Below are 23,923 nucleotides of genomic sequence, written 5' to 3'. Positions count from 1 at the left end.
CTCTCTTCCCTGCTCTTCCTCTGGCCCTTCTGCAGCCACCCCTCCTCCCTCCTTCTCTGCCTTTCCCCTTTTTTCTGATGACTAAGTTTCCAGACAAGTCCGATCTATGAAAGTCATCTAAACAGATTCACCCCTGTTCCTCCAAAACTATCAAGGACCACATTGACTCCCTGGCTCCTGCCCTGGCTGACTTTTGCAACCACTCCTTCGCCTCTGGAGTCTTCCCATCCCCCATCAAGCACTCCCTTGTGCACCCTCTCCTTAAGAAACCCTCTGCCGACCCCTCCTGTCCGGCTAACTATCGCCCAATCTCCATCACTCCCTTCCTGGGCAAGCTCCTGGAGAAACTGGCCATCTCCCAGCTTAACCTCCATGCTGAAGCTGTTGATAGTCTCCATGACCATCAATCTGGCTTCAGAGCGGCCAGAAGCACGGAAACTGCTCTCCTGAACATCCGTGAGGACCTGCTCTTGAACCTCGACTCCAACACTCTGTGTGTTCTCATTCTGCTCGATCTCTCTTCTGCCTTTGACACTGTCAACCATGCCATCCTGCTCAACCGTCTCTGTGATAACCTGGGTATCACTGGTCAGGCTCTGGCGTGGCTGACCTCTTTCCTTTCCAATCGACCCTCCCAGGTCCAACTTGGGTCCTTCCTCTCTGACATCTTTTTCTCCACCTGTGGCGTTCCCCAGGGATCTAATCTCTCTCCCTGGCTGTTCAACCAGTATCTGGCACTCCTTGCCCACCGCATCGCCGCCCTCTGCCCCAACTTTCAGTGCTATGCGGACGAAACCCAGCTCATTTTCAGGCTACCCTCGGCCTCCTCCTCTCCCTCCCTCATCTCCGACTGTCTGTCTGCTATCCAGGAATGGTGTGCTGCCGATGACCTCTGCCTTAATTCTAGTAAGACTGAGATCCTACTCATCGGCACACCCACTCCCTCCTTCCCTGCAGCTCTCTGGCCGGCCTCTCTTGGCCCTCTTCCTGCTCCTACCTGCAAGGCAAAAAACCTCGGGGTCATCTTCGACTCCATACTCTCCTTCTCTCCTCATATATCTGACGTCTCTAAGAAGTCATATTACCAGCTGCACCTCCTCAGAGGTATTCTTCCCTTCCTCTCCTTCCCCAGAAGCTCACTGTCTCCCGAGCCCTGGTTCTCTCGAAGCTGGACTACTGTAACAGCCTCTATCTTAATCTGTCTGCCTAAACTCTCCGCCCTCTGCAACTCATCCAGAACAGAACTGCGAGACTTGTCCTTGGCCTCAAGCCCAGAGACCGTATCTCTCCAGGACTGAAATCTCTACGCTGGCTCCCAATGGCTGCGAGGATTAAGTTCAAAACCCTCTGCATTGTCCACAAGGCCTTCTGGGGCCTGGGACCTAAATACCTTCAACTCTCTCTTCCTAAATATCTTCCTTCCCGAGCCCTACGCTCATCCGTCTCCAACTCCCTCAGGGTCAGCCGCTTCTCGAAGCAACGAGCTGGGGGTAGATCTCTCTCCGCTGCAGGGGCCTCCCTCTGGAACAGCCTTCCTGCCTCCCTGAAACTTGAGGAGAACCATCTCCGGTTCCGGAAGCACCTCAAAACCTTCCTCTTCACTTCTGCTTTCTCTCTCCCTCTGCCCTGCTAAATTCTTCACCAAAACTACACTGATTCTGCAACTGGGCCACTCTCACCAACCTCGGTCCTGGGCCCAGTCACTCTTCACTTGCACTGCCTCCCTGGCAACACCTGCACTGCGGGACTGTCTCTGTATCACTACAGCACCCCCCCCCCCCCCCAGCACTTGTCTGCACTTGTCTGCACTTACCTTTGCACTTGCCACCAGCTGGCCCTATTTATTTATTATTTTATGTCTATTCTACTTATTTGTACTGCACTCCCCTCCCCCCCTCCCCCTTGCACTTTTTCCCTTCCCCCTACCCCTGCACTTGCGCGGTCTGAATGACACCTGGCCTAGTAGGATCGTTCTGTCTTCCCCTTGTTCCCCCCTCCCTGCCTCGTCGCGCCTTGAAACACTTGTGTATAGGCGCGTTACAAATGCCATATCATATCAAGTTCAAAATAAGCAGATTTAATGATGTACCCACTCCACTTACAAAGGCAGATTGTCGACTATCCAGAATGTCAAGCTGTTTTGCCCATTTTTTCAGGTCGTGTAGCAACATCGACGCAAAAAGTTTGCCCATTGAATCTAATAAGGCTATGGGCCTATAATTTCTGGGATCACTGCGGTCTCCTTTTTTAAAGATTTGTACAACAATTGCATCTTTCCATGATGATTGAATAGTTTTAGTTCTCATAATGTGTTTAAACAGTAAGTAGACAGTCTGCCCATTTAGCTTTATTTTCTTTGAGCATTTGATTAGAGGCACCATCGGGCCCTGCTGCCCTTGATGAACTAAGTTTTCTGATCATCCAAGTATTTGTGCACGATCAAAGTCCATCGTCCACAGCTGACATGAATTAGGTGTCGCTTGTTTGTTTAAGCCCTCTTTAGTTGCAAAGAGGGAGGTATAGTGGCTAATCCATCTATCTTCTGACACCCGTTTAGTTGCCACTGCAGCTTGAGTCATTTCTATTATTAATGATGTCCCATATGTAACTTGGATTAGCGACATGATTTTCCGCCATCATTCTTTCAGCGTCTCGCTGTAGTTGAGCTCTTGTTGATTTCAGCTAGTTTTTATAAGCTTGTTTACACTTCCTGAGAGCTTCATATTTTCCTGGCAGATCCTCCTTTGATAGTCTAAGTAGACGGGATCGGTATTCTTTTCTTCTTTTTGACTAAAGCTTTATTATAGATGTGATTCCTGCTTATCCTGGCTGCATTTATTGATTTTTGTTGGTTCTGGAGTCCATCGGCAGCCAATCATGGTCCATGCCATCTGGATTGTTTATCATATGACACTTATATTGGTCTGTCAGACCAGCAAGGTTCTCCAGCTTTATTCTTAGTTTATTTCGCCCCCAGCATACTTCGGTTGATGTTGTTTTAATCCGGTCAAGTTGCTCCCCTGCATGTCATTTCTATATCCAGGAGAGCATGATTGCTGTTTACTTGTTTTTTAACTCCAAATGATTTTATATGATCCCATGTATCACCCGCAACAAAACATTAGGCTAAACAGGCACTGTTACTGCCGCAGAACCAAGTATTGGCACCTCTTAAGTCTCCTGTTATTGACCCATTTAGCATCTTCATGTAGCAAATTTCCATAGCAGTCTTCCACCTGTGTTCGTTCTCCCCTAACTGTTTCATGGTCTTGATCTTCTCCTCTTTCTTCATTAATTTGATGCTAAAATCGCCACACAGGATAATAAACTGATTTGGGTCTTCTATCATTGCCTTATCGATTTTCCTCACAATTATATCAATTAAGTCTTTATTTAGCCGTTTGTTTTTGCTCCAATAGACATTAATTAGAAGTATCGTGGCTTCCTTTTTGTCCAACCATAATTTCATTGTCAAAATTGGTATAAAGGGATTTGGACTTTCATCACCCGAAGTCCACTCGTTAATTTGACCATAACTAATAAACTTGCATAGGGACGCCCCATATCACCTTTCTTGGTGGGATTTAGTTCATAGCCCTCACATAACGGCTTCTCCCGTACCCAGGTTTCTTGGAGGCACAAAATTTCATAGTATCCCAAAGAATTATCCTCCCCTGAGAATAGATGCTTGAAGCCTCAGGTATTCCATGAGGCAATATCCAGGTTTATGTCTTGGCTCCTTTTTCCAGTTTGTTTTTTCTTAGCCGCAAGTACTCCAGCCATCCATGACCAGTTACTTCCATTCTGTGAGGTTTTTTGTAAACTTGGTTTCGATTTGACATTTTTGCTGGAGTTATGTAAATTTCACCCCATCCATTTTCAGCGGTAGGACAGAAGCTTCAGCCTTTGTCATTGGAATTCCACATGCTCTCGCCTTTTCCTTTCATGTGCACTGCTTCCTTCTCCTTATTTTGGGGTTTGTTTTTGTTTTTACACATTTTCTTTGTCCATTGTGGACTTACTCTCCACTTTAATTTCAGGCTTTGTCACCACTCAATGGTTCTCTAGGGCCTTTTTCTTAGCTTGGGATGAGGATTTACCCAAGAGGACGCCCTGTTTTGCCATTTCTGTTAGACCGTACACCAATTTAGATAATTTGTCTTTCATTTCCAACAGTGAGTCCGTGATTGTTTCAGTTAAGTGTAGAATTACTAAATCAACTCTCTTCTCTTTAGGAAATTCCACAATTGCAATATCCTTCGAGGAGATGAGTCTTAAAGTTGGGATTTGCTATAGGATACTCATTACAGTTTCTCGATTCAGAACCCTTTGATGTTTTCTCTAATTGGAGTTTTAACTCATTTTCGATTTTTTTTTTTATTTTTTATTTATTTTTTTTTTTTTTTCCTTTTTTGAAGTTTTCTGTTTTAGAGCACTTGTCTTTCTAGAGGCATTTCCTTTCATCTTTTCATTTTGCATCATTTTATTCCTTTTATTATTTTTCTTTAGATTAGCTTTTTTCAACCAGTCTTGCCTTTTCTCCTTAAGTGTTTGGAATTCCTCCGCAGTTTTTGTTACCTCTGGGTTCGACCGACCAATAGACACGTTGCATGTTTTATTAAGCGACCCATTTCTTTCTTTAACTGGTTGTTTAGGGCCGCTAGGTGCCAGTCGCTGTTCTCCATTCCTTGTTGCCGGCAATGATGTCTCCTGATCCTCAATTTGCTCCCAGTCTTCTGAATTGAAGCTATCCCAAGCTTCGTCCTCCCTATTTTTTCACAAGACTTCAATCAGATCACTTAAGCAAACATCCAACATCAGGGATTCTTCCAATAAATTCTCAGGTTGTAGAGTAGCATGTACAATCCTTTCCTCTTGACGATTTCCTGTTAGCGCCAATTCTCTTCTTGGTCTTTTGGCACATTGAATATCGTCAAGTTTGGGAGGAGTTTTTAAATTCCTTAAGGCTCTTGGGCCTTGTTGTTTTCGATTTGCAAACTTAGTCTTTTTCCCTCTTTTCACATCAGATTGTCCCTCTTGTGATTTGGCCCTTCCAGTAGGTCCATGGAAAATCGAAAATCTGGTACTTGGAGGAAACCCTTCATCAATTTTGATTACAGGAGCCAGCTGAGGTTGTTCTTTCTCCTCTGATTCGCAGGAAGCTTGTTGTGGTTGGTTCTTTTTTCTTAGATAATTGGAGAGCGCCTTTTATTATTTACAGGCCTAGATGATTTTAACTCTCCCTTCGTTGATCTCTTTTCATTTTTTTGCAGGAGATTGGACTTCCAGATCTGAAGAATTGACCCCATCTAGTCGAGTGAGCTTTTCCCCTTGCGTAGATCGATCTTAATTAAAGTTGCAAAGGCTCCTCATTAACCTGCAGTCTTCAATGACTGCTTCCATCAGAAGGGTGTTATCATTCGCTTCACTTCTAGCTTGATCTCCCAGGCGATTTTGCCATGTTCTGATTAAATCCGCTTCACTATCCAATCTACTCTACATTATTTTCATAAGCCTCTCCAAATTGCTAATCTGTTTCTGGGATTTAAGATTAACCCTTAATGGATCTTGTAGGGAATCGTTCATACGGTTTTAGAAACGGTGCAACGGCTATTTTGAGGGCTGCCATCACTGTAGTTTGTAATTGCGAGGCAGTCTCCACTCTGTCATTATTGTATATCTCTTCTCATCTAGGGATAAAGATGTCATTTAGGCTAGCATCAACCATTTATCTAATCTCTTGCGGTTTCTCCAGATTTAATGGGTTCAAATAAAGTAATTCTGCTTTTTCGGTCATCTTTCGTGGATCTATATCAAAGGCTGCTATTTTCTCCTTAATGAAGGAAAGCTTTTTCGTTTTTCCCTGGCAATCTTTCCAGTGAGAACCGAAATGTCTTTTAATCATTTATCAGCTAGCTTTGAATTGCTCAATTCTTCAGATATCGAATTTGCCAAATTAGCAACAGGCATACTACTTCCAGCTTGTTTGGGGGACGAATTATTTTCGTCCATATTGTCCCGTCCATCCGGCTTATTCACCTTCCCCTTCTGGATGGGCGTCTTGCGTGTCAAATCTTGTGTTGGTGGTTTATTGCTGCTCGTCAGGCCAGTAGTCACTTGTTTCCCCCCTCCTTCTAATAATTCTGGGGGTTCATCAAAGACGTCCCAGTTTTCAGTATCTTCCCAGGATAAAGATCCTGGGTCAAGTATGATAAAATGAGTCCTTTTCAACAGTCTGACTCAGGACTGTTTGGTATGACCGTTGACACTGCGCTCCAGGATAAACTGTTTATTTCCCAAGTGGGTGAAGGAAATTAATCCTGGTATGCCCCCCTGTGATCAATCCAATGGCAAAGGAATCTCTTTTCTGTCGATTTGAACAATTATTGGAGAGATTGAGGGCGGTGGTCTAGCAACATCATTAGCATCACTTCTGGCCGGTCGAGCAGCGCCGGCAGCTGCTTCATACCAAACTGCTCCACAAGGTGCTTGGAGTACTCCACCTCCCCCCCCCCCACGACTCCATCTCACTCGTCCCCCCCCCCCCCCGCAACAGGGTCCTGCTCCTCGGGGACGGAGCATGGGCCACAGAATCAGTTAGTTTCTATAGGAAATGTATATCAAGTTTCTCCCAATGCATTCCAACGTACCGGCTTATTGTGTAAGGAAACCGCGTTCGCTTAGTCCCAGAAGCCAGAGGAAGCCTTCAAAGCCCTGAAAAAGGAATTTACTCTAGCACTGATTTTTAGTCCAGCCTGATAACATGCTATGCTTTCGTTCTTGAAGCCAATGCCTATGACATAGCAATAGGGGCTGTCTTGTTACAGCAACACAAGGATGGTTTGGGACACTGTCGCTTATTACTAGATTCTTGCCTGTAGTGAGAGGCACTTCTCCGTTTTGGAGCGAAGGTTGTTGGCATTCAAACGTGCTCATCAAGAGTGGAGACCTATCCTATTCGGCACAAAACAGTCCATGGAGTTTATACAGATGCTACAGAACTTGGAATGCAAGAACAGCAGACTGGCCCGGTGGGCCTGCTCTTCCCCTTTATCCCCCCGGCCCCCAGCTTGATTTCTTCATGACCCAGATTTTTTGTGCCAGGCTATACATGCAGACAACTTCTCCAGGAAGGACAGAACCTCAAGGATATCTATGGACCCTCCAGAACGATTACTGGTTAAAGAAATTTGTGGTCATGGTACATACTTTCCTCCAACAAGTTATGCAGGTCACACAAAGGATAAAGCTGAACTCTGAGCCTTTACTTCTTGAACACGCCAATCTCACTGAAAGGCAGGGCTTGTTCTTCAATGGCAACCAACTGTACTTTCTGATAACCTGCATGAACAAGTGTTGCCATTTTGCCACAAGAAACCTACTTCAGGATACAGAGGTAGTCCCACTACCCTGGATCTGTTTTCCTGGAATTTCTGGTGGCCTACCTTTCAAGATTGTCTCGGGCTGTGTCCTCCCATTCTGTCTGTGCCCAAGGTAACTACTTCACTTCTCCAGCTCTCAGAAAACTCCCAAAGCCTCCCTTTACCTTCAAGATTATGGACAGCAATATCCAGACTTTATTGTTGACCTTCCACCATCACAAGATAAAACTGCCATATCGGTCACAGTAGATTGCACACTTCACCGTTTTGTCTAAGGTTTCTACTGCCCTTGAGATGGCCCATGCATTTATGTACATGAAATATTTTGTCTGTTTCCCCAGCTGGATAACATCGGACCAAGGCCCTCAGTATGTATTCTGTTTTTGGTGACCTTTGTGTAAGGGTTTGCTTATCGATCAGGATACCATCCTCGGACAAACGGGTTAACTGAACGAGTGAATCAGTTACTTGAGCAGTATCTTTTTGTGAGGAGGAGGAGGAGGTGGAGGTGGAGGTGGAGGTGGAGGAGGAGTCGGAGTCGGTGGAGCTGCTTGTACCGCACACCTTTACCATTTGGCATAGTCTCAGGCGCTCTTGTGGTTCTGTAAGAGAGTGGGTTGGGAAGGTTTGTGGGGGAAGAGGTAGCAAGGTCGGACTGGGGCAACAAACTGTCCCTGGCACCAATGAAAAGTGACCCACAGTTCCAAATGGCAATTCCTTTTGTGACACTTTTTGAGTCGTACCAAAGGGGGGGAGGTTTTTGATCGTATATGATGCAAATTGTGCATTTTAAAGAAAATTCAGTAAAACTAGTTAAAACTACTAGCTACATGGTTAAATAACTTAACAAACTGGCCGACGCTAGTATTTTATGTTTTTGGTTCAGGCTTTGCCCTATAGGCCAGTTCAAACCTGAGTGCGTAGGATGGAGGTTGTGCTTTTCCGTTGGTGCTTGTAGAACCAGGAGGGTCTTGTTTCTAGGTGTGTTTGGAGTGTCTGCTCTCGGGCTATTGTGTTCAGATGTGCAGAATCCAGGGAGTGCATGTTTTAGTTGTATGGCAGTTAGTTTCATAGTGGATGTGTGGTTGTGCGTTTCAGTGGGAGTCCAAAGGATTGTGCGAGGTAAGTCTGGGGTATACTGGTTGGCAGGGGCTAGTAGTTGGCGGCTTTCCTGTGATCCCATAGTCCTTGCTGGCAGTGGCTTTCTTGTGCTCGTCATTGGGAGTTGAATAGCAATGTTTTCAGTAATTTTCGGAAGGCGAGTTTGTTTTATGTCGTCCTAATTTTCTTTGGTCTTGTGTTCCATTGATTAGCAATTGGGCATGAGACTGCAGTAACTCTAAATGTCCTTTTTTCGTGTTTTGATTTGAAGGTCCTCGCTTGATCTAAGGCCTCTTCCTGGTTGGTAGCGTTCAATCTTGGATTGGAGGAATTTGGCTCCTTGTCCGTGTAATGATGTGTTCAATCCAGAGGGCTTTGAATTTAATGCATTTTTTTTTTATTACTGGGAACCAATGTAGGCTTCTCCGAGCTGGTGTGATATGCTCTCTTCCGTTTAGTCTCGGGAGTATCCTTGCTGCAGTGTTTTGGATGCGTTTGAGTTTTTGGGTGAGCCGTTCTGGCATTCCACGGTAGAGGCTGTTTGCATAGTCAATTCTTGATAATACTAGGTAGATTGCTAGGGTTCCATGTGAGAATAAGAGGTAGGGGAGCATCCCTGGACGTAGTCTTGGAAGAGAGAAGCATTGCTTTGTAATAGTGTTGGCTTATGGTTCCAGTGAGAGTCCGTGGTCCATGAGTATTCCCAGGTTTTTTACCACGTTCAGTATCTCCGGTTGTATTCCGATGTCAGCCAGTCTAATTGTGAGTCTGTAGTGTTGTCCTCAGGGGTGAGATCTTTATTTCTGTTTTGGTTGGGTTTAATTTAAGGTTGTTAGTTGTCATCCATTCAGTGAGGCAATTGTTAAGGGGTGTTACTTGGGTCTTGGGTCATGGCTATCTTGGGTGTTGTCTGCGTAGTTGTAAGCGGTCATTCCGGGGCTTCTAATGACTTCAAGGGGGACACGCAGAAGAGGAGAGGGGAAAGGCTGGAGTCCTGTGGCACTCCACAGGAGATGTTTTTGGTGTTTGAGGTAAAAGGCAGTAGGCACGTTCTTTCGGTTCGATTTTGTGAGGAAGGATTTTAGACCTTTGTAAGGCAGTATTTTACACTGCATTCTTCATGTCTTACGATTAGTGTTGTGTGACTGACTGTCAAACCGCGCTGATATGTCCAAAATTATGAGGGCAGATGGAGTGCTGGACTCTATGTGATTTTCGATGCCAATTACGGCACCTTGCAGTGATCAAATAGATCACATTACCTGCGTTCCCCGGTCCGCATTCCCCTATTCGCTGTTGTCTGCATTTATTTTTAAGTCGTCCCATTTGGATAGGAGTGCCGATTCCGTCCTCTCGTTGGTCTGAAGCGGACTTGCGGGTGGTCACGTGTTCTATTCGTTTCTACGTCGCTAAGTAGAATTCTGTATACATGGTTCTCCAGTATTGTTGCCGGGTAGGGCTATTTGGATATAGGTCTGTAATTACTGGGGTCTTCCACGCTCGATGTAAGCAGATTTTGAATGATTTCGGCACTAATGTGTTTAGGTTCATCAAAAGCCAGAAGTGTGATGCTGGGCACTGTGGTGGAGGACTTCTTTTTAGATACCTAGACACCCGGGGGGTGGGTGGAGGGTCAAGGGTTGCTTTGAGATCCGTCGAGGTTGGTGTCCTTTTATTAGTGTGGAGAAAACTCAATCGGACAAGTCTGGCTGTGGTTGGCGGATCGCCAGTTGTCAATGTTTCCGTGGTTGTGTTTATAGGTGCGTGGCTTGCTTCAATGGTCTGTTGGATTGTTTAAACCTTTGTTCTAAGGTAGTTGGTGATGTGTCACAGTGCTTGTGATAGGATGGCACCTTTGTTGCAGGATATAGGGTTTTTGATCTCTGATTCTAGAAGAGCTATTTTTGCGGGTTGGTAGCCGATTGGATTCTTTGTGCCGTACTATGTTTATTTTTGCTTTGAGGACTGCTGTTTTGTTAATTCTGAATTGTCTTTGGTATTGTATTTTGTCCAGCTGTGTAATTGTTTCTCCATATTTTTTCCAGTTTGTTTTTGCTGCAGTTCTCCGCTTTTCAGTGAACCACCTTGTGCCATCTTCTTTTCTGTGGCATGGTACGAAATTGAGGGGAGCTGGGAGCTTTTTATCTCCTGCTTGTAGCCCATTAGAGCCTGGTTAGCTTTGCACCAGGAGCTACTTTTGGCTCCCCAGAGCAACTGATGCTGAACAAACCGAACTATGTGAATTTAACTATGCTTGTTTCAGACAATCTAAAAATGAGCATTCTCTATACAACTGTTAAAGCTTTAATGGTAATAAATAATGGACATATATTTGCAGTTGATGTGTAAGTTCTAAATGTAGTGGCTCCTTGTTCCCCAGTGATAGCGCGTAGTCACCGGTTAATGAGGGATACCCAGGAGCCATCGTTTAACTCGCGCTTATCCAATCTGATTTTTGAACCCCGTGTGGCTTTGAAAGGATTTGCTGGTGCTAGTTTGTCTAGGGCCTTGGTGATCGGGAGCTGAGTATTTTTTTCCACTCGGTCTGGAGTCATTCTGTTCAGCTCTGTGGTGATTGGTTGAGTCTATTCCAGCAGATCTGTTATGGATTCCAAGTCACGACTCTTCCCGCTTCTTTTCTTTGTTCCTTGTAGCGTGTAATATTGCTTTTTCGTGCAGTATGCAGGTTTGAAGTTTGATAGAGTGATCACTCCATACCATTGGTATAGTCCGTTTTGTGTTCTTGCCTGTGGGTTATTTGCCAACTGTCTGGTGTCCATTGACTAGTTGTAGGTGGAGAGGTAGCATGAGATGTATTCAGTGTTTGCTCTGTTCTTGGTTTGTATCCTTAGTCGTTAAGTAGTGTCCCCACAGTGTTCCTCAGTGTTGTGAATTCTGGTGGGTACGTTCCATCCTGTTGGATAGTGGTTTCCCCTCCTGTTTTCCTTTCTGGCTTCTTTGTCTTTCTTACATAGAGACATGTCTGGCTTTGTGTTTATTATTTGGGTTGAGTTTGTGAGCTAGGTTTCCTGGGGGTGGGTGTCCACTTGGTCTGGCAGCTTCCTGGTCCCCAGTTATATTACCTCACTTTCACACTTTCCTTTTAACTTTGAGATGTCTGTTTGTTGTTTTCCAGGGGCTTGTGCCCTCTTGGTAAGGTATTTCCTGGTCTCAGTTATGTTTGCATGCTTTCCTGGTTTCATTTTAGGTTGGTGTGGTCCAAGTATGCAGTGCTGTGTAGAACTCTGCTTCGCCTTAGTGTAGGCCTCTCTCCATTTGTTGTTTTGTTCTTAAGTCGGGCTCGCGGTGGCAAAGGCCCCTCTGGTGTCCCAGTATTGCTTCAGTGGTGAAAGCCTCACTGTGGTAGTTGGTTTATGTGCTGGTGTCTGATTCACAGATTCAGAGGTTCCTTTTGGGTGCCTGCGCTGCCACGCAGTGGCTAAGGTCTCCCTGAGTTAATTGGGTTTTGTGCTAGAGTTGGGTGCCCAGAGTTGAGGATCACTCAATGGTGATGCAGTGCTAGGTTGTGTGTCGTAGCCAGACTTCTGTCAGATCTGCCCTATGGGCAGATGTACACTGCAGTGCAATTGGGCGTAGTAAGGACGTGTAAGGTTCGGAGTTTGAAGAAGTGGAGCCTTGTCTCCTTGCCTTTATGGCAAGGGGGCATTGCCCAAGTGTTGTGGCATGTAATTACTTCTGTGTCCTGCGGGATGGGCAGTGGGAGTAACGAGACTCCTATGTGGTCAGATTCGAACCATGCGAGGAATGCACAGCACCTTAAAGCTTTGCACGCAGCAGAGTTTAAGAGGTTTGTGTCGCAGGATTTAAACAGTGGCTGTGACTGTGCAGAGCAAGAATTAAAACAGTCTCAATGTGTACTTCTGAGTGCAGCAAGATTGAAAAGCAAGAGGGATCAACACATTAGACGTTTGGGTTCCTCCGAATTTAAAGCAGTTAGTGTGTATTTTGAGTGAAGTAAGGTTCAGACAGTGGTTGGGGACAGCAGTAACTTAAACCTTTGGGCGCTAGATGAAAAATGTATGGAGTATCTACATTTTAGCTGGTTTAAAATATATGCAGAACCTATAATGCAGTTAATTTCAAGATGTATGCTGTGCCTACAATGCTGCTAGTTTCAAACTATATCTAGTACCTAGAATATCGCTGGTTCGGCAAAGGTGCATTACCTAAAATGCAGCAAGCTTCAAGATATATACAGTACCTAAATGCGGCTAGATTCGAAACATATGCAGTACCTACAATTCAGCTCGTTTTGTAATATAAGCAGTACAAGTTAAAAAGAAAATATACAGATGCAGTATTTACAATGCAGCTGGTTTCAAAATGTATGCAGTACCTACAATACAGCTAGAGAGACAGTGGATGGAGAATTGTAGTAAGGAGACTGTGGTTTGTGTGTATGACTGCACATCCATACACTACCCTATAAAACTAACCTCATTGGTTTAGAGCTATTCTAGGAAGCCCCTGAGGCAGTTTATACTGGTTAGATGTTTGCCTTTAGGCCCTTATTCCTAGACAAGGTGTATCTTAAACAGAAAAGAGAAACGGGCTCTATATATGAACTTGGGGGGGTTGGGGGGAGGTGGATGTGGATGTGGGGGGGGAGGTATGCCTACGCTAGCGAGGGATGGTTGCATTTAGACGTGAGCGAGGGGATGGCCCTCCAACCTCCTTGTCTGGCCCAGCACATTCTCTTGAACCACCTGCCTGCCTTACTACTGAACAATAAAACATTGATGACCATAACAGACAACCTGTTTTATGCTGTTTTCGTTGAAAATAAAATGCTCCCTTGAACCTTCCTCGAGAGACTGCAAGTGAAGGCCATCTGTGACACCTTCTTGAAGGTTATGCATTATAAATGGTCACTTCTCCCAAGAGACTTCATGCCCATCTGGTTGGAGTAAAGGCTGCCATTTTGGCCTACGAATGACCTGTCCCTCTCAGCATCTGTAAGACAGCAACATGCTCTACAAAACATGCTTTTGTAGGGAATGCTCTCTAGATGCTAGTTCTTGGGCTTGATGTCTTTCATGATTAGTGGTTCTGTTAAGAATGTATCCTTCCACCTGTTGTATGTTTTGGGTGCCTTGTAATTTTCCAGAAGTATATGGTAGAAATGGGGTGGGATGTAGGAGTAAGTAAAAGTTGCTCACCGTAGTGACTTCTGTACTCTTAGTCCTTAATGCCCTTTTCTCCATACAGTCAAGCCTCAATCACTCTTAATACGCCCAATAATTTGTGCAGATAAATGGACTGGAGGTTGAAGCCAAAAGCGTGCAAAATGGAGTATCCATAAAAGGCAGAGGTGCACAATAGTGTGCCTAAAATGCTGCTGCTCTTGACTTATTACGTCCTTCTGGTCCTGTCCACGAAGGACGTAATAATCCATTAATGTGAAGGAAAACACCCTGGACTAGCTCTAGAGTGAGGACCTTGTGCTATGCATCATTAAAAACCAATGCAATTTGTCGAAAAACAACTATAAGAATATTCTGCTGAGGGCCCACAAAACGACAAACCCCCTACAATGTACCAGTTGCGGTTCCTACGGCAAATGTAACTGCTACCACCATGCATTGCTTCTGACGCCACATGTACCAAAATGAATCGCATGCATGTAGCCATTTTGTTCAGGATCTGAAGAGGAAAAACGGTAGCACCCACAGTGCTCTGGGCCAAATTAATTACATCAGACATTCAACAAAAAAAAGATAAATCTTGAAGAATTTCTTAAAGACATAAGGTGCCATTGCAAGCAGTTCGAGAGGCGTTTTGAGCAGTGTTTTTTGGTGTCAGTTATGGTTGTTTGGTGCTTTTGTTGGCTCAGTCATGTCCACCGCCAGTACTGCTGAAGTCATGTCATGTGCCTGGGGATGTGTTCGACTGGATTTCTATACTGTTGCCTGGTGGACAGATATATAGAAGGCCACCTAGTTATAGTGAACAGTGGGCAACTTCTGGGTGTTTAGCCAAACAAATCAAGGTAGCATGGAGAGACTTGTGAGAGCGTGTGGTAAGGGGACCACAATGAGTTCACACAGTAAGTAGTCAGGGATTACACTCAGACAGTCATGTTTCAGTGTGCATTTGGCATTAAACAGTATTTTCTTTTATAACTGACTAATCGCAGGTAGTAATAGCACTCAAGACTAAATGGTACAAATACATATATACAATCCCAGTAGGTTGATGTAAAACATTCAGTTCACTACCCCCCTGCCCCTCCACCCCCAACCCAATACCTGTAAGGGAAGGCAAGTAAATAGTTATTACACCAGCAGTCCACATGAGTATCAGCCCTAACTTGCAAAGTCCATTCATAAGTTGAATGGGGCTTAGGGAGTGGGAAACTGTTAGGGAGAGGGTTCTGTGGATGTGAAAGAGGTTACACAAGTCAGAAGAGGATGTATTCTAGTATATAAGACTGTTGCAGCCTTCGGCAACAGGTTTTGCCAAAGACTTGGCAGGTTGTTGAAGGGTCAGCAGAGGTCGTTTCTGTGGGTGCAAGAAGAGTTCCGGTCGGGTATAGCCGCTTGGTGAAACCTCGACTCGCTGAAAAATGCAGCAGACACAAGTGCAGGACTCTTCAGGTAGCCAACCAGAAACGTGCAAGTCTGTTACGACGGTCACCTTGGCACAGGGACAGGGTACACAGACATCTCAGTCTAAGTCAGGCTTCCATCTCAGGCCCTGTCAATGCTAGGGTGCCGCGATTATGCAGGAAGGACTCTTGCAGGACAAGCTTAAGATGCCTTGAGTTTCGGGCTGAAACTCTAACTACTTTGCTTCTATCGCAACCAGTCCACTGGATGGTCCAGAAACACTTCTGAGGGCTCCAACTTGCTAGCTCACCAGAAGACAACAGGAATGGTTGTTCCCACCACTCCAAGGTTCGAAGCTCCACCAAAGAACTTCTAAGGATCACCAGCCAGACAGGGCTCCACCGGGACTGCAACAAAAGTTGGTTGCCAGGCCTTCTCGGGATCGGTCCATGGGTCTTTGAAATCTTCACGGCTGTGCAGGATACTTGGCTCCTCGCAGGATCTCTGGGGAATGGCTGCAGGACTCCTCGTATGGAAAAACTCAGGGGGGCACAAAACTGAACCCGCCCAATGAAGATCTGCCCCTCAAACACAGCCCAGCAGTGGTCAATCAGGACCACTTTTGGTGACACTCGTGTATACTCTCTAGACATACAGAAACCAGTTTGTGGATTGGAACCAGACAGTCACAACCCACTTCCTGGGAGCATACACACATGGCCCAGCACTATCCTGTGACGAAAAACATTGCTTTCCCAGTCAGTGTTTGACCATGAAAGGAATTTCTTGACCCGGCAAGAGAGGAAGAAGGTAACCGTAGAAGATGTCAAGGAACAAACTAAAAACCTTGTGGCACGGCAATGTTGGGATACTAGCCACTGTTAGTTGCCAAATGCAGTAAGGCTAAAAGAAAATACAGTACAAATAGTGAAAGTAACTGCTGCCACCAGTTTTTCCTTGAGCACATCTTAGGTAGCCAAAAAATCCCTTTTGAGTGTAGTCTAGGGTCCTACAAACTAAACACCATTGCACTGCATTGGAAGATGCATTGTTTAACCAAAAAGGCAACAAAATCAAAAGGAAACGTAGTTTCCCAGTACTAACTGCCTTAGGGACTGGTCCATTTCCCCATAACATATGAGCAAAGGCCAGTGGAGTGAAGCTGAAGGTGTCAGTTCACTCCAAAAAGTCAGGACAAAGTATAATTAGAAAAGGTTTGGGGGTCCATAGAACATGGAGGAAAAGTTGCTCAAGGAGAAAACTTTACTAATATGGAAAATGGGAGCTTCAAGTTACGTTTTAATTAATTTGGTGTTGGGTCTTTGCTTTAAGCGTGACCCTAACAATTTTGGGGTTCTGCTATTTAAAAAAAAAAAAAATGTTTACACTCTCGTGTCTTGTACGAATGTTGGGTTCTCCCATGCAATTTGGTACAATATGCGCTTAGTGCATGGTGGTGACCAAGTTATGGTGGTTTTACGATAGCCTTGGCAGATTTGTTGCTTTATTAAGGCAAATGACTGGCCAATTTGTGGAGTATTCTTTTGAACTGTGTAACACATTACCATGTGTTTAAGCTACCAGTATTCACTGGGCACAAACAGGCTTTCGGCCGAATTCATTCTATTTTCATTTCTAAATGTTTTTGAAGGACTGTCAAGTGGCGTGACTCTTATAAACAATTTAGTGTAATCCCAATTACAGGGTTGCTCTGGCAAAACACTGTAATAGTAATAAACCGCTTCTAGGTGTTTTCATTGCTCCATGTACACATTTCCAAAGCAGAGTTCATATTGCATAGGTATGATTGTAAGGCATCAGTTGGCCTCAGAAGTCTGAAGTGCTCTTGGTGTCGAACAAACTTTTACGTTACAAAAGCTAAGCAATATCGATGCACACCATTATACAAAGAGTTCATGGTTATTTTTTTTATTAATTAATGAAAATTAGAGATGCAGGGGACCAACTGTGATCTTGGCAAACAACGACTACATGATACAACGAAAGACACGATTCAAAAATAGAATTCTCCTGTCCCCCGCACACTGCAAATTAATGTACAAAACAGTCAAAATTTCAATTGAACAGTATTATATTTCTCTGAAATGCTGCATCAAAAAAAGGACATCCACTAAATTTTCTGAAAATAATATATATTTGTAATTTTATCTTGTACAGTATTGTAAAAAAAAGAAGCAACGTTGCAAGTGTTTTCTGTGGCTGACGCCTTTCGAGGATAAGACCCTCTTCTAGAACCTTATGGACTGTAAAGTAAATGTCATATAAAGAAATGTATCCTTGTGTGTACAGTCAAATTTATAATGCAATAAATATAAATTTGAGAGACAGCAGTGAATTTCAAATGGCAAACAGGTCACAATGACCAATATTTAGGTTCTGCATCATTCATTGTTATTTTTGTCCCGAAAACAGGAATCACCCTATAGAGCAATTCAAAGTATGTTCTCCATGAAGAGGAAAAGCTCTACATATGGAAGTTAGTCCAGATTTTACCAGGCCATAGAATCGTGGAATAATACCCCAATATAAAAGTTAATTACAGGACATTGTAATACGCAAGTTGTTCAAGGCATGTTAAACCAACTGTCTACCAATAGCTGAAGTCTGGAGCCATCTTGGAGGGACCCAATGTCAGAAAACAGTATTATTTTCCCAATGGTACTATACGTGGTTTCCTTTTCTTAAAGCTGTCTGTGTCCTAGGACAAAATTGTAACTATTGTCATGGGTTCCCACTTGTTGGTGTTCAACTGGTTATATCAAGAGTGTATGCCCTGAAAACAGAGTATATCACATGAGCGTGTACAAGATATAAGAACTGCAACGTTCTATCCTGTCCCCAGTGCAGTAAATGATCAAGCTTGCTAGTGTGGCACATTCTATTGGTAGCACCCTTAATACTTAACCACAACAAGATGCCACTCTCCAGAATCCATGAACTCGCTGACAAACCTGCGACCACGCTAGCATTCAGTGCATAAGAGGCAAATTGCATTTTATCATTAATCAAGGACACCGATAAGGCTCTCAAGTCTAGATAATCCAGAAAAAATTATATTTGAACTAGAGAAGCTCATACAACGTGAGATTTCTCAAACTCCACGCCACCACACTAGTGGAGTATTACAAGTCACACAAAATCCCTAGAGCTCTGAGTCTACATGAGACCCACACTTTGGAGTGAGAACAAAGCATTTGTAGCCAAGTGGGATCGGATCCTAAACAAATGTTCATTGGAGCTCATTCTACTCACGATAGAGGAACTATCAAAGTCCCTCACTAGCATCGATTCCGATATAGAAACCCTTAAGACTAAATTATCAGAATTCAAATCTGCACAAGAACTCAGATTTGATTGACAAAATTAACACCAAACTGTCTAGTTACAAATCCGATATTGAACAGAGAAAATGTAGGAAATTCAAACTAGATACTTTTGACTATTTCAACAACATTGTCTATTATTGGCCGGAATTCTATCATCAGAGAAATTTGAATAGGGGCAGACCTCAACAACCAGGCTCATCAAACTCTGGGAATAGTAGCAATAGCAGCATAGTTGAACCAATCCAAAAAGATAGACCACAACAGTTTATATAACCTCCCCAACAACCAGAGTGAGACATTTTAGCACATCGGGGTGCCGCAAGCACGACACTTTGTCCTCCAAAGTAATACAGAGAATGAATGCGATAGAGGTTTTGCAGTAACGTGTAACCGAATAAGCGCGTGTTCAGAATATTTAATATTTACACACAATGTGTCTATTTTTGTTAATGCAGCAAACCAGCATTAATGAGAACTTTTTGTTAAACTGAACACTTATTAATCTGGTTTCTATATATGAGATTAACAGCTGGTTTTACGAGTATGTTTAACGTATACATAGTGACCTTTGAGATTAATGCAACGTAGGATCGCCATGGTGACCTTCATCCCGACTTCCCGTTTCCATGGGAAGGTGGGACGCAAGGCGAAGCCTGAGGCGAAGACTTTGAAGCTATTTACAGCTGTCAGGCGACACCTGGGTGTTCACCATGGCAACCTATAAAGCCTCCAAGGACCTCACGTTCGCAGAGCATTGCAGGAGACTGATTGAGCTCAGGTAAGGAGCCGAATGAGGACAGGGTTTGCAAACAATTACATTCAAGGATAATGGAGTATTCTGATAAAGATGTTTGTTGCAGGCATCCTCGCTCGATAGGCCATTCTTGAGAAGATTAAACAAGTAGAATCTTTTTTTTGTGATAAATACACAAAGGTAAGATGAGGGCTGCTGTAAAGCAAAGATATTGACCACTGGCAGTCATTATGATGAGATTGAACACGCTTTTTGTTTTGCATTGCTTGTTCTTAACGGAATGCATTTTTAAAACATCTTTGGTACGTACTTTTGCATTTTTGTGGGAATATGTTTTGTGGATACATCCCTGAACATTATCAAATTGTTTGAATGATTTTAATTGAAAATGTTAATCATTTATAGCCCTGACAATGGTGTTCTACACCAAAATACGTTGGCTGAATTGTTTCACATAGACCACAGGTCTTTTTATGCCTCAAAATCGTGTGAATAAAAAATGTTGGAGAATTTCATTCAGTAAATGATTTCGTTTTTGTTGTTGGATTAAAGAGATAGACATACCGAAAAAAAAGTTAATTTTGAAGAGGAGGAAATAACAATTTGGTTATATTTGGAAATTTTTACAAAATGAAAAAAGGAATAAACTCATATAAAGCTGTGTGTGAGCACCAGACATAATTAGGTGGATCCCACCTAATTTTTCCGGTTTCTTGTATCTCTAGATTAAACGTGCATCTATTAATCAGACTAGTTAATTCCCCAGCAAATGGAAGTAAATGTATCTCGGGGAATACATTTGGTGGAATGGTATTTGCGGAACCAGAGAATTTCTGTAACGGATATATGTAACCTGACACATTTAATCTAACAAATGGAACAACGCAATGTACATATACTCTGTCACAAAGCAGCAACATTACTATGTGAATAGTTTTTGTGGAATGGTATCCTGATTTTTAAGAAATCAATATGGGAGCTATATGTATCAAAAAGTGTAACTATGTACGAGTTACTCAATGTAAGGATATTACGATAAACATGAGCGTGAACCTCATGGACGCCACCTTGGGGCGACCTGCAGTCTTCTTTAAAAATGGCTTGCCATCATCATTAGGTCTTTTGAGTCATCATTGGAACTAGGACACGTCCTAAATTTGTTTCTTTCATGCATCTTTCTCGGTCCTCATTCTTTAGGATCTATCATTTGTCTAGCGACTATTGTATCCTTACACATTCACTACGAACACACTGTAAAAGACGCAAACAGCGATCGTTGTTGTGATTGTATGTTTTTTACACACTTTTGTAGAAGAACAGCATATATTGGAGCACGACGTGGATCTAGCGTTATCCACAACTCCATTCCAAAATGGAGTGCCGATTCTGACGGGTACACAGACGTTTTAGTCCTTCTTCACAATAACTGCTGAGGTTACTTGTACTTCTCCAGTATGGCACCTGCCGTGTCAATGGTTACTGATGCTCTCGCCTTAGTTACTACACGGCACAGGTTCGCTTGATACATTTTCAAGGTAAGCTACTCGATCCTGAGACCCCATACAGCCGCAGTGGATAGCTTTAATTTTTGGCATAATGTAACATGTTGATTTAGCAAGACCCTAATATGCATTTCAGCATCTACCGATGCCGAGACATTCAACCGCATAATTAAGGTCAGCAACACACAGACTTCACTTTAGGACAGCGCGAGCCGTCACCGTTTGCAGACGAGGGTGAGTAGAGCTTGATCATTGAGAATGTTATTCAACATATATCGTACATTGGGATTATCTATACAATATTATCAGGAGGAGAGGTTTATATATGGATCTCTTTCATCAATTACTTGTAGCTTTACAAACTATCTGCTTCTCGAACTCTAGTAGTGAGCCACTCTTTGAAGACCCTAGCGAAGAACCCCTTCTCACCTCAAATCAGTTGTCTTACATTACAGGTTCTGAAGACACATACCACCAGAGTGAGTGTCTCCCTTATTATCTTTAATCCCATTTTCGACAATATGTTCTACAAGATCCTTGTCATGCTTTTTTAGCATATACTTGAGAATTGACTGCATTGGGGACAGGATAGAACGTTGCAGGACTTATATCTTGTCAGGTGATACTCTGTTTTCAAGGTATACACTCTTGATATAACCAGTTGAACACCAACAACCAACAAGTGGGAACCCATGACACTTGTTACAGTTTTGTCCTAGAACGCAAGAGGACTCGGACATCTTTCAGAAAAGGTAACAACGTATAGTATATTGGGAGAATGGTATCGTTTTATGATAATGGGTCCCTCCAAGATAGCTCCAGGCTTCAACTATTGGTAGACATTAGTTGGTTTAACATGTCTTGAACAACTTGCACGTTACAATGTCCCATAATTAACCTTTATATTGGGTGGGTATTCCATGATTCTATGGCCTGGTAAAATCTGGACTAACTTCCATATGTAGAGCTTTTCATCTTCATGGAAAACGTATCTTGAATTGCTCTATTGGGTGATTCCGGTTTAGGGACAAAAATAATAATGAATGATGCAGTACCTATATATTTGTCATTGTGACCTGGTATGCGATTTGGAATTCACTGCTGTCTATCTCAAATTTATATTTATTGCATTACAAATTTGACTGTACACAAGGATATATTCATTTATGACATTTTCTTTACAGTTCATAAGGCTCTAGAAGAAGAGGTCTTATCCTCGAAAGGCGTCGGCCACAAAAAACAGACTTGCAACGTTACTTCTTTTTGCACAATACTGTCTGAGATAAAATTACAAATATATATCATTTTATGAAAATTTAGTGGATATGTCCTTTTTTTTTTTTGATCCCGCATTTCAGAGAAATGGAATACTCTTCAATTGAAATTGGTACAGTAATTGACAGTTTGCGGAGGACGTGAGGATTCTATTTTTGAATAGTCTTTCCTTCTTCTAAGCTGCAAGCAAGATTTAAATGGTTCTCAGCTATTTGGATTCCTGTTTCTGGTGGTGGGTGTGCCTTTCCAATCCCCTTCTCACTCCCAACTCTCCATCCCGCCTGCGTATTAACAAATTGTTTCACATGCATTGCCGAATGATTTTGGGGTGGGGATAAGAGTCCTACACAATCTGTGTTGCCATAGGTCCTCTTGTTAGACAAGAGAGAATTGCAGTACACCTCTACTAGAAAGGACCTTACATTCTGGGAACTTTGTGAGCAGGAAGCTGGTCGAAAATGTAAGACATTGGTCAAGATTCAGCACCAGGTTTTGCTAGTTATTTTACAGCAGTCTAAAATCTGCCCTTTTTCCACACAGTATTTGTGCATTTTTTTAAACTTGTGCTTTTTAGATTACTCTGAATTTAGTCATTTTGGGTCGAGCCTTTTTCATGACTTCTGTTGGGATTGTAGCACCACTGCTAATGGCTTTTCTGTGCTTTTGTCAGATGGTTTTGTAGTGATGTGGGGGCACTGAGTATGACGTACTTTCTCATCAGTGGAATATTGGGGGTAAGGGATTGGATATCTAAGGACTTGTAGTATGATATTGTTTTGGGATGTGGTCCCACTTGGCACCCCCGAGGCAACCCTGCCTCTTTACAGAGATTAGTTGGGGATAGAAATAATTTTGTCTGGTCCATTGGCTCCAGCTGTGGTACTTTATAAAATTCCTCTTTTCTTTACTAGGCAGACCTGCTGAACTCCGAACATGGCAACTGTTGAAGAACTGGCCCATCAAATCTTCGATCAGTCAATGGGCGAGGTATGTCCTAAATATTTTTTGATAGCTTCTTGTTTGTAAAATCGAATTGCTTTTAGTTTAATGTTCTTGCAAATGGACACCAGGAGAAAAAAAGCGACAGATTGCCTTTTCTTCATTTACATCATCTCTTTTCGGTTTTCTGTATTTTTCGTGCCTTTTGTTACTTCGACATTTTTATGCAAAAAAAATGAACATGTGTGAGTATGTCTTTGTGCTCTGCCTCTCAAGCACAAATGTACCTTTTGACTTTATGTGCACAAACACTAGATCACCTTTTATTATTCCAGGTAACATTGCACACAGTGTTCCTCCATAGTAGTATTGTGTATATTCCCCAAACATTAGTGTTTTTGGTGGGGCCATTTTATTTTAAAATCACCATAACTACCATTGTACACCACACCAATAAATGTTCAAAAATGTTTTTATTGCAAAATATTAAAGGCATTCTATTGTAGCGGGTTGTGTATAGCCAATTATAAAATCTGCTATGTTAGATTATTGTGATTTATACTGCACACCACTGCCATTTTCATGGTCTCCAGGAGCTCTTGTGGATCTGAAAAGGAAAGGGCCCCGGGAGGGTTAGTTAGTGGGATGGAGAGTGAGAGCACAAGTGAGTTTTGTTGTGGTGTTCGTAGCTTCCGTTTAGAAAAAACAGGTCCCTGTGTGCTCGGTTTGCTTTTACTTGGTAAGGGTTTGGCGCTGTTCTGCTAGGAGTTTGTATGGGTTGATTTCCGGGTCTGTGGTTTAGTTTTCTGTAGTGTGTTGGGTGTTGTAAAATGTCTGTAGTTTAAGGTTTCTTCTGTGGTAGAGGTAGGTGTGCGTTTTGTTTGATGGTTGAGGGTGAGTATGCAGGATACTTCAATGTTTTTAGTAGGGTTAGCGAGGTGGGGTATGTGTGTTTATCTGCAAAATTATGTTGGTTTGGCTGTGTTCATTTCCTTGTACAATGGTTTGCATGATTTCATTGGCGTATCCTGGTTTCGCTTCATCAAGTGTTGCT

At 43.0% G+C, this 23,923-nt stretch overlaps 1 protein-coding gene across 2 annotated transcripts in view; it reads left to right on the top strand.

The window, feature by feature from the left end:
- NR2C1 (nuclear receptor subfamily 2 group C member 1) overlaps positions 1–23,923 on the top strand; it is a 614,538-nt gene that overhangs the window by 117,950 nt on the left and 472,665 nt on the right. For both annotated transcript variants that reach the window (XM_069629809.1, XM_069629810.1), the window contains exon 2: positions 22,842–22,917. In XM_069629809.1, coding sequence (XP_069485910.1) covers positions 22,864–22,917 — 54 coding nt within the window. In that variant the 5' untranslated portion in view covers positions 22,842–22,863. The remainder of the gene's footprint in view (positions 1–22,841; positions 22,918–23,923) is intronic.

This window comes from Ambystoma mexicanum, chromosome 12, assembly GCF_040938575.1.
Source record: "Ambystoma mexicanum isolate Mex_15411 chromosome 12, UKY_AmexF1_1, whole genome shotgun sequence".
Lineage (NCBI taxonomy): Eukaryota > Metazoa > Chordata > Amphibia > Caudata > Ambystomatidae > Ambystoma > Ambystoma mexicanum.
Note: the sequence above shows the minus strand (reverse complement) of the source record. Positions and strands in the feature narration are given on the sequence as shown.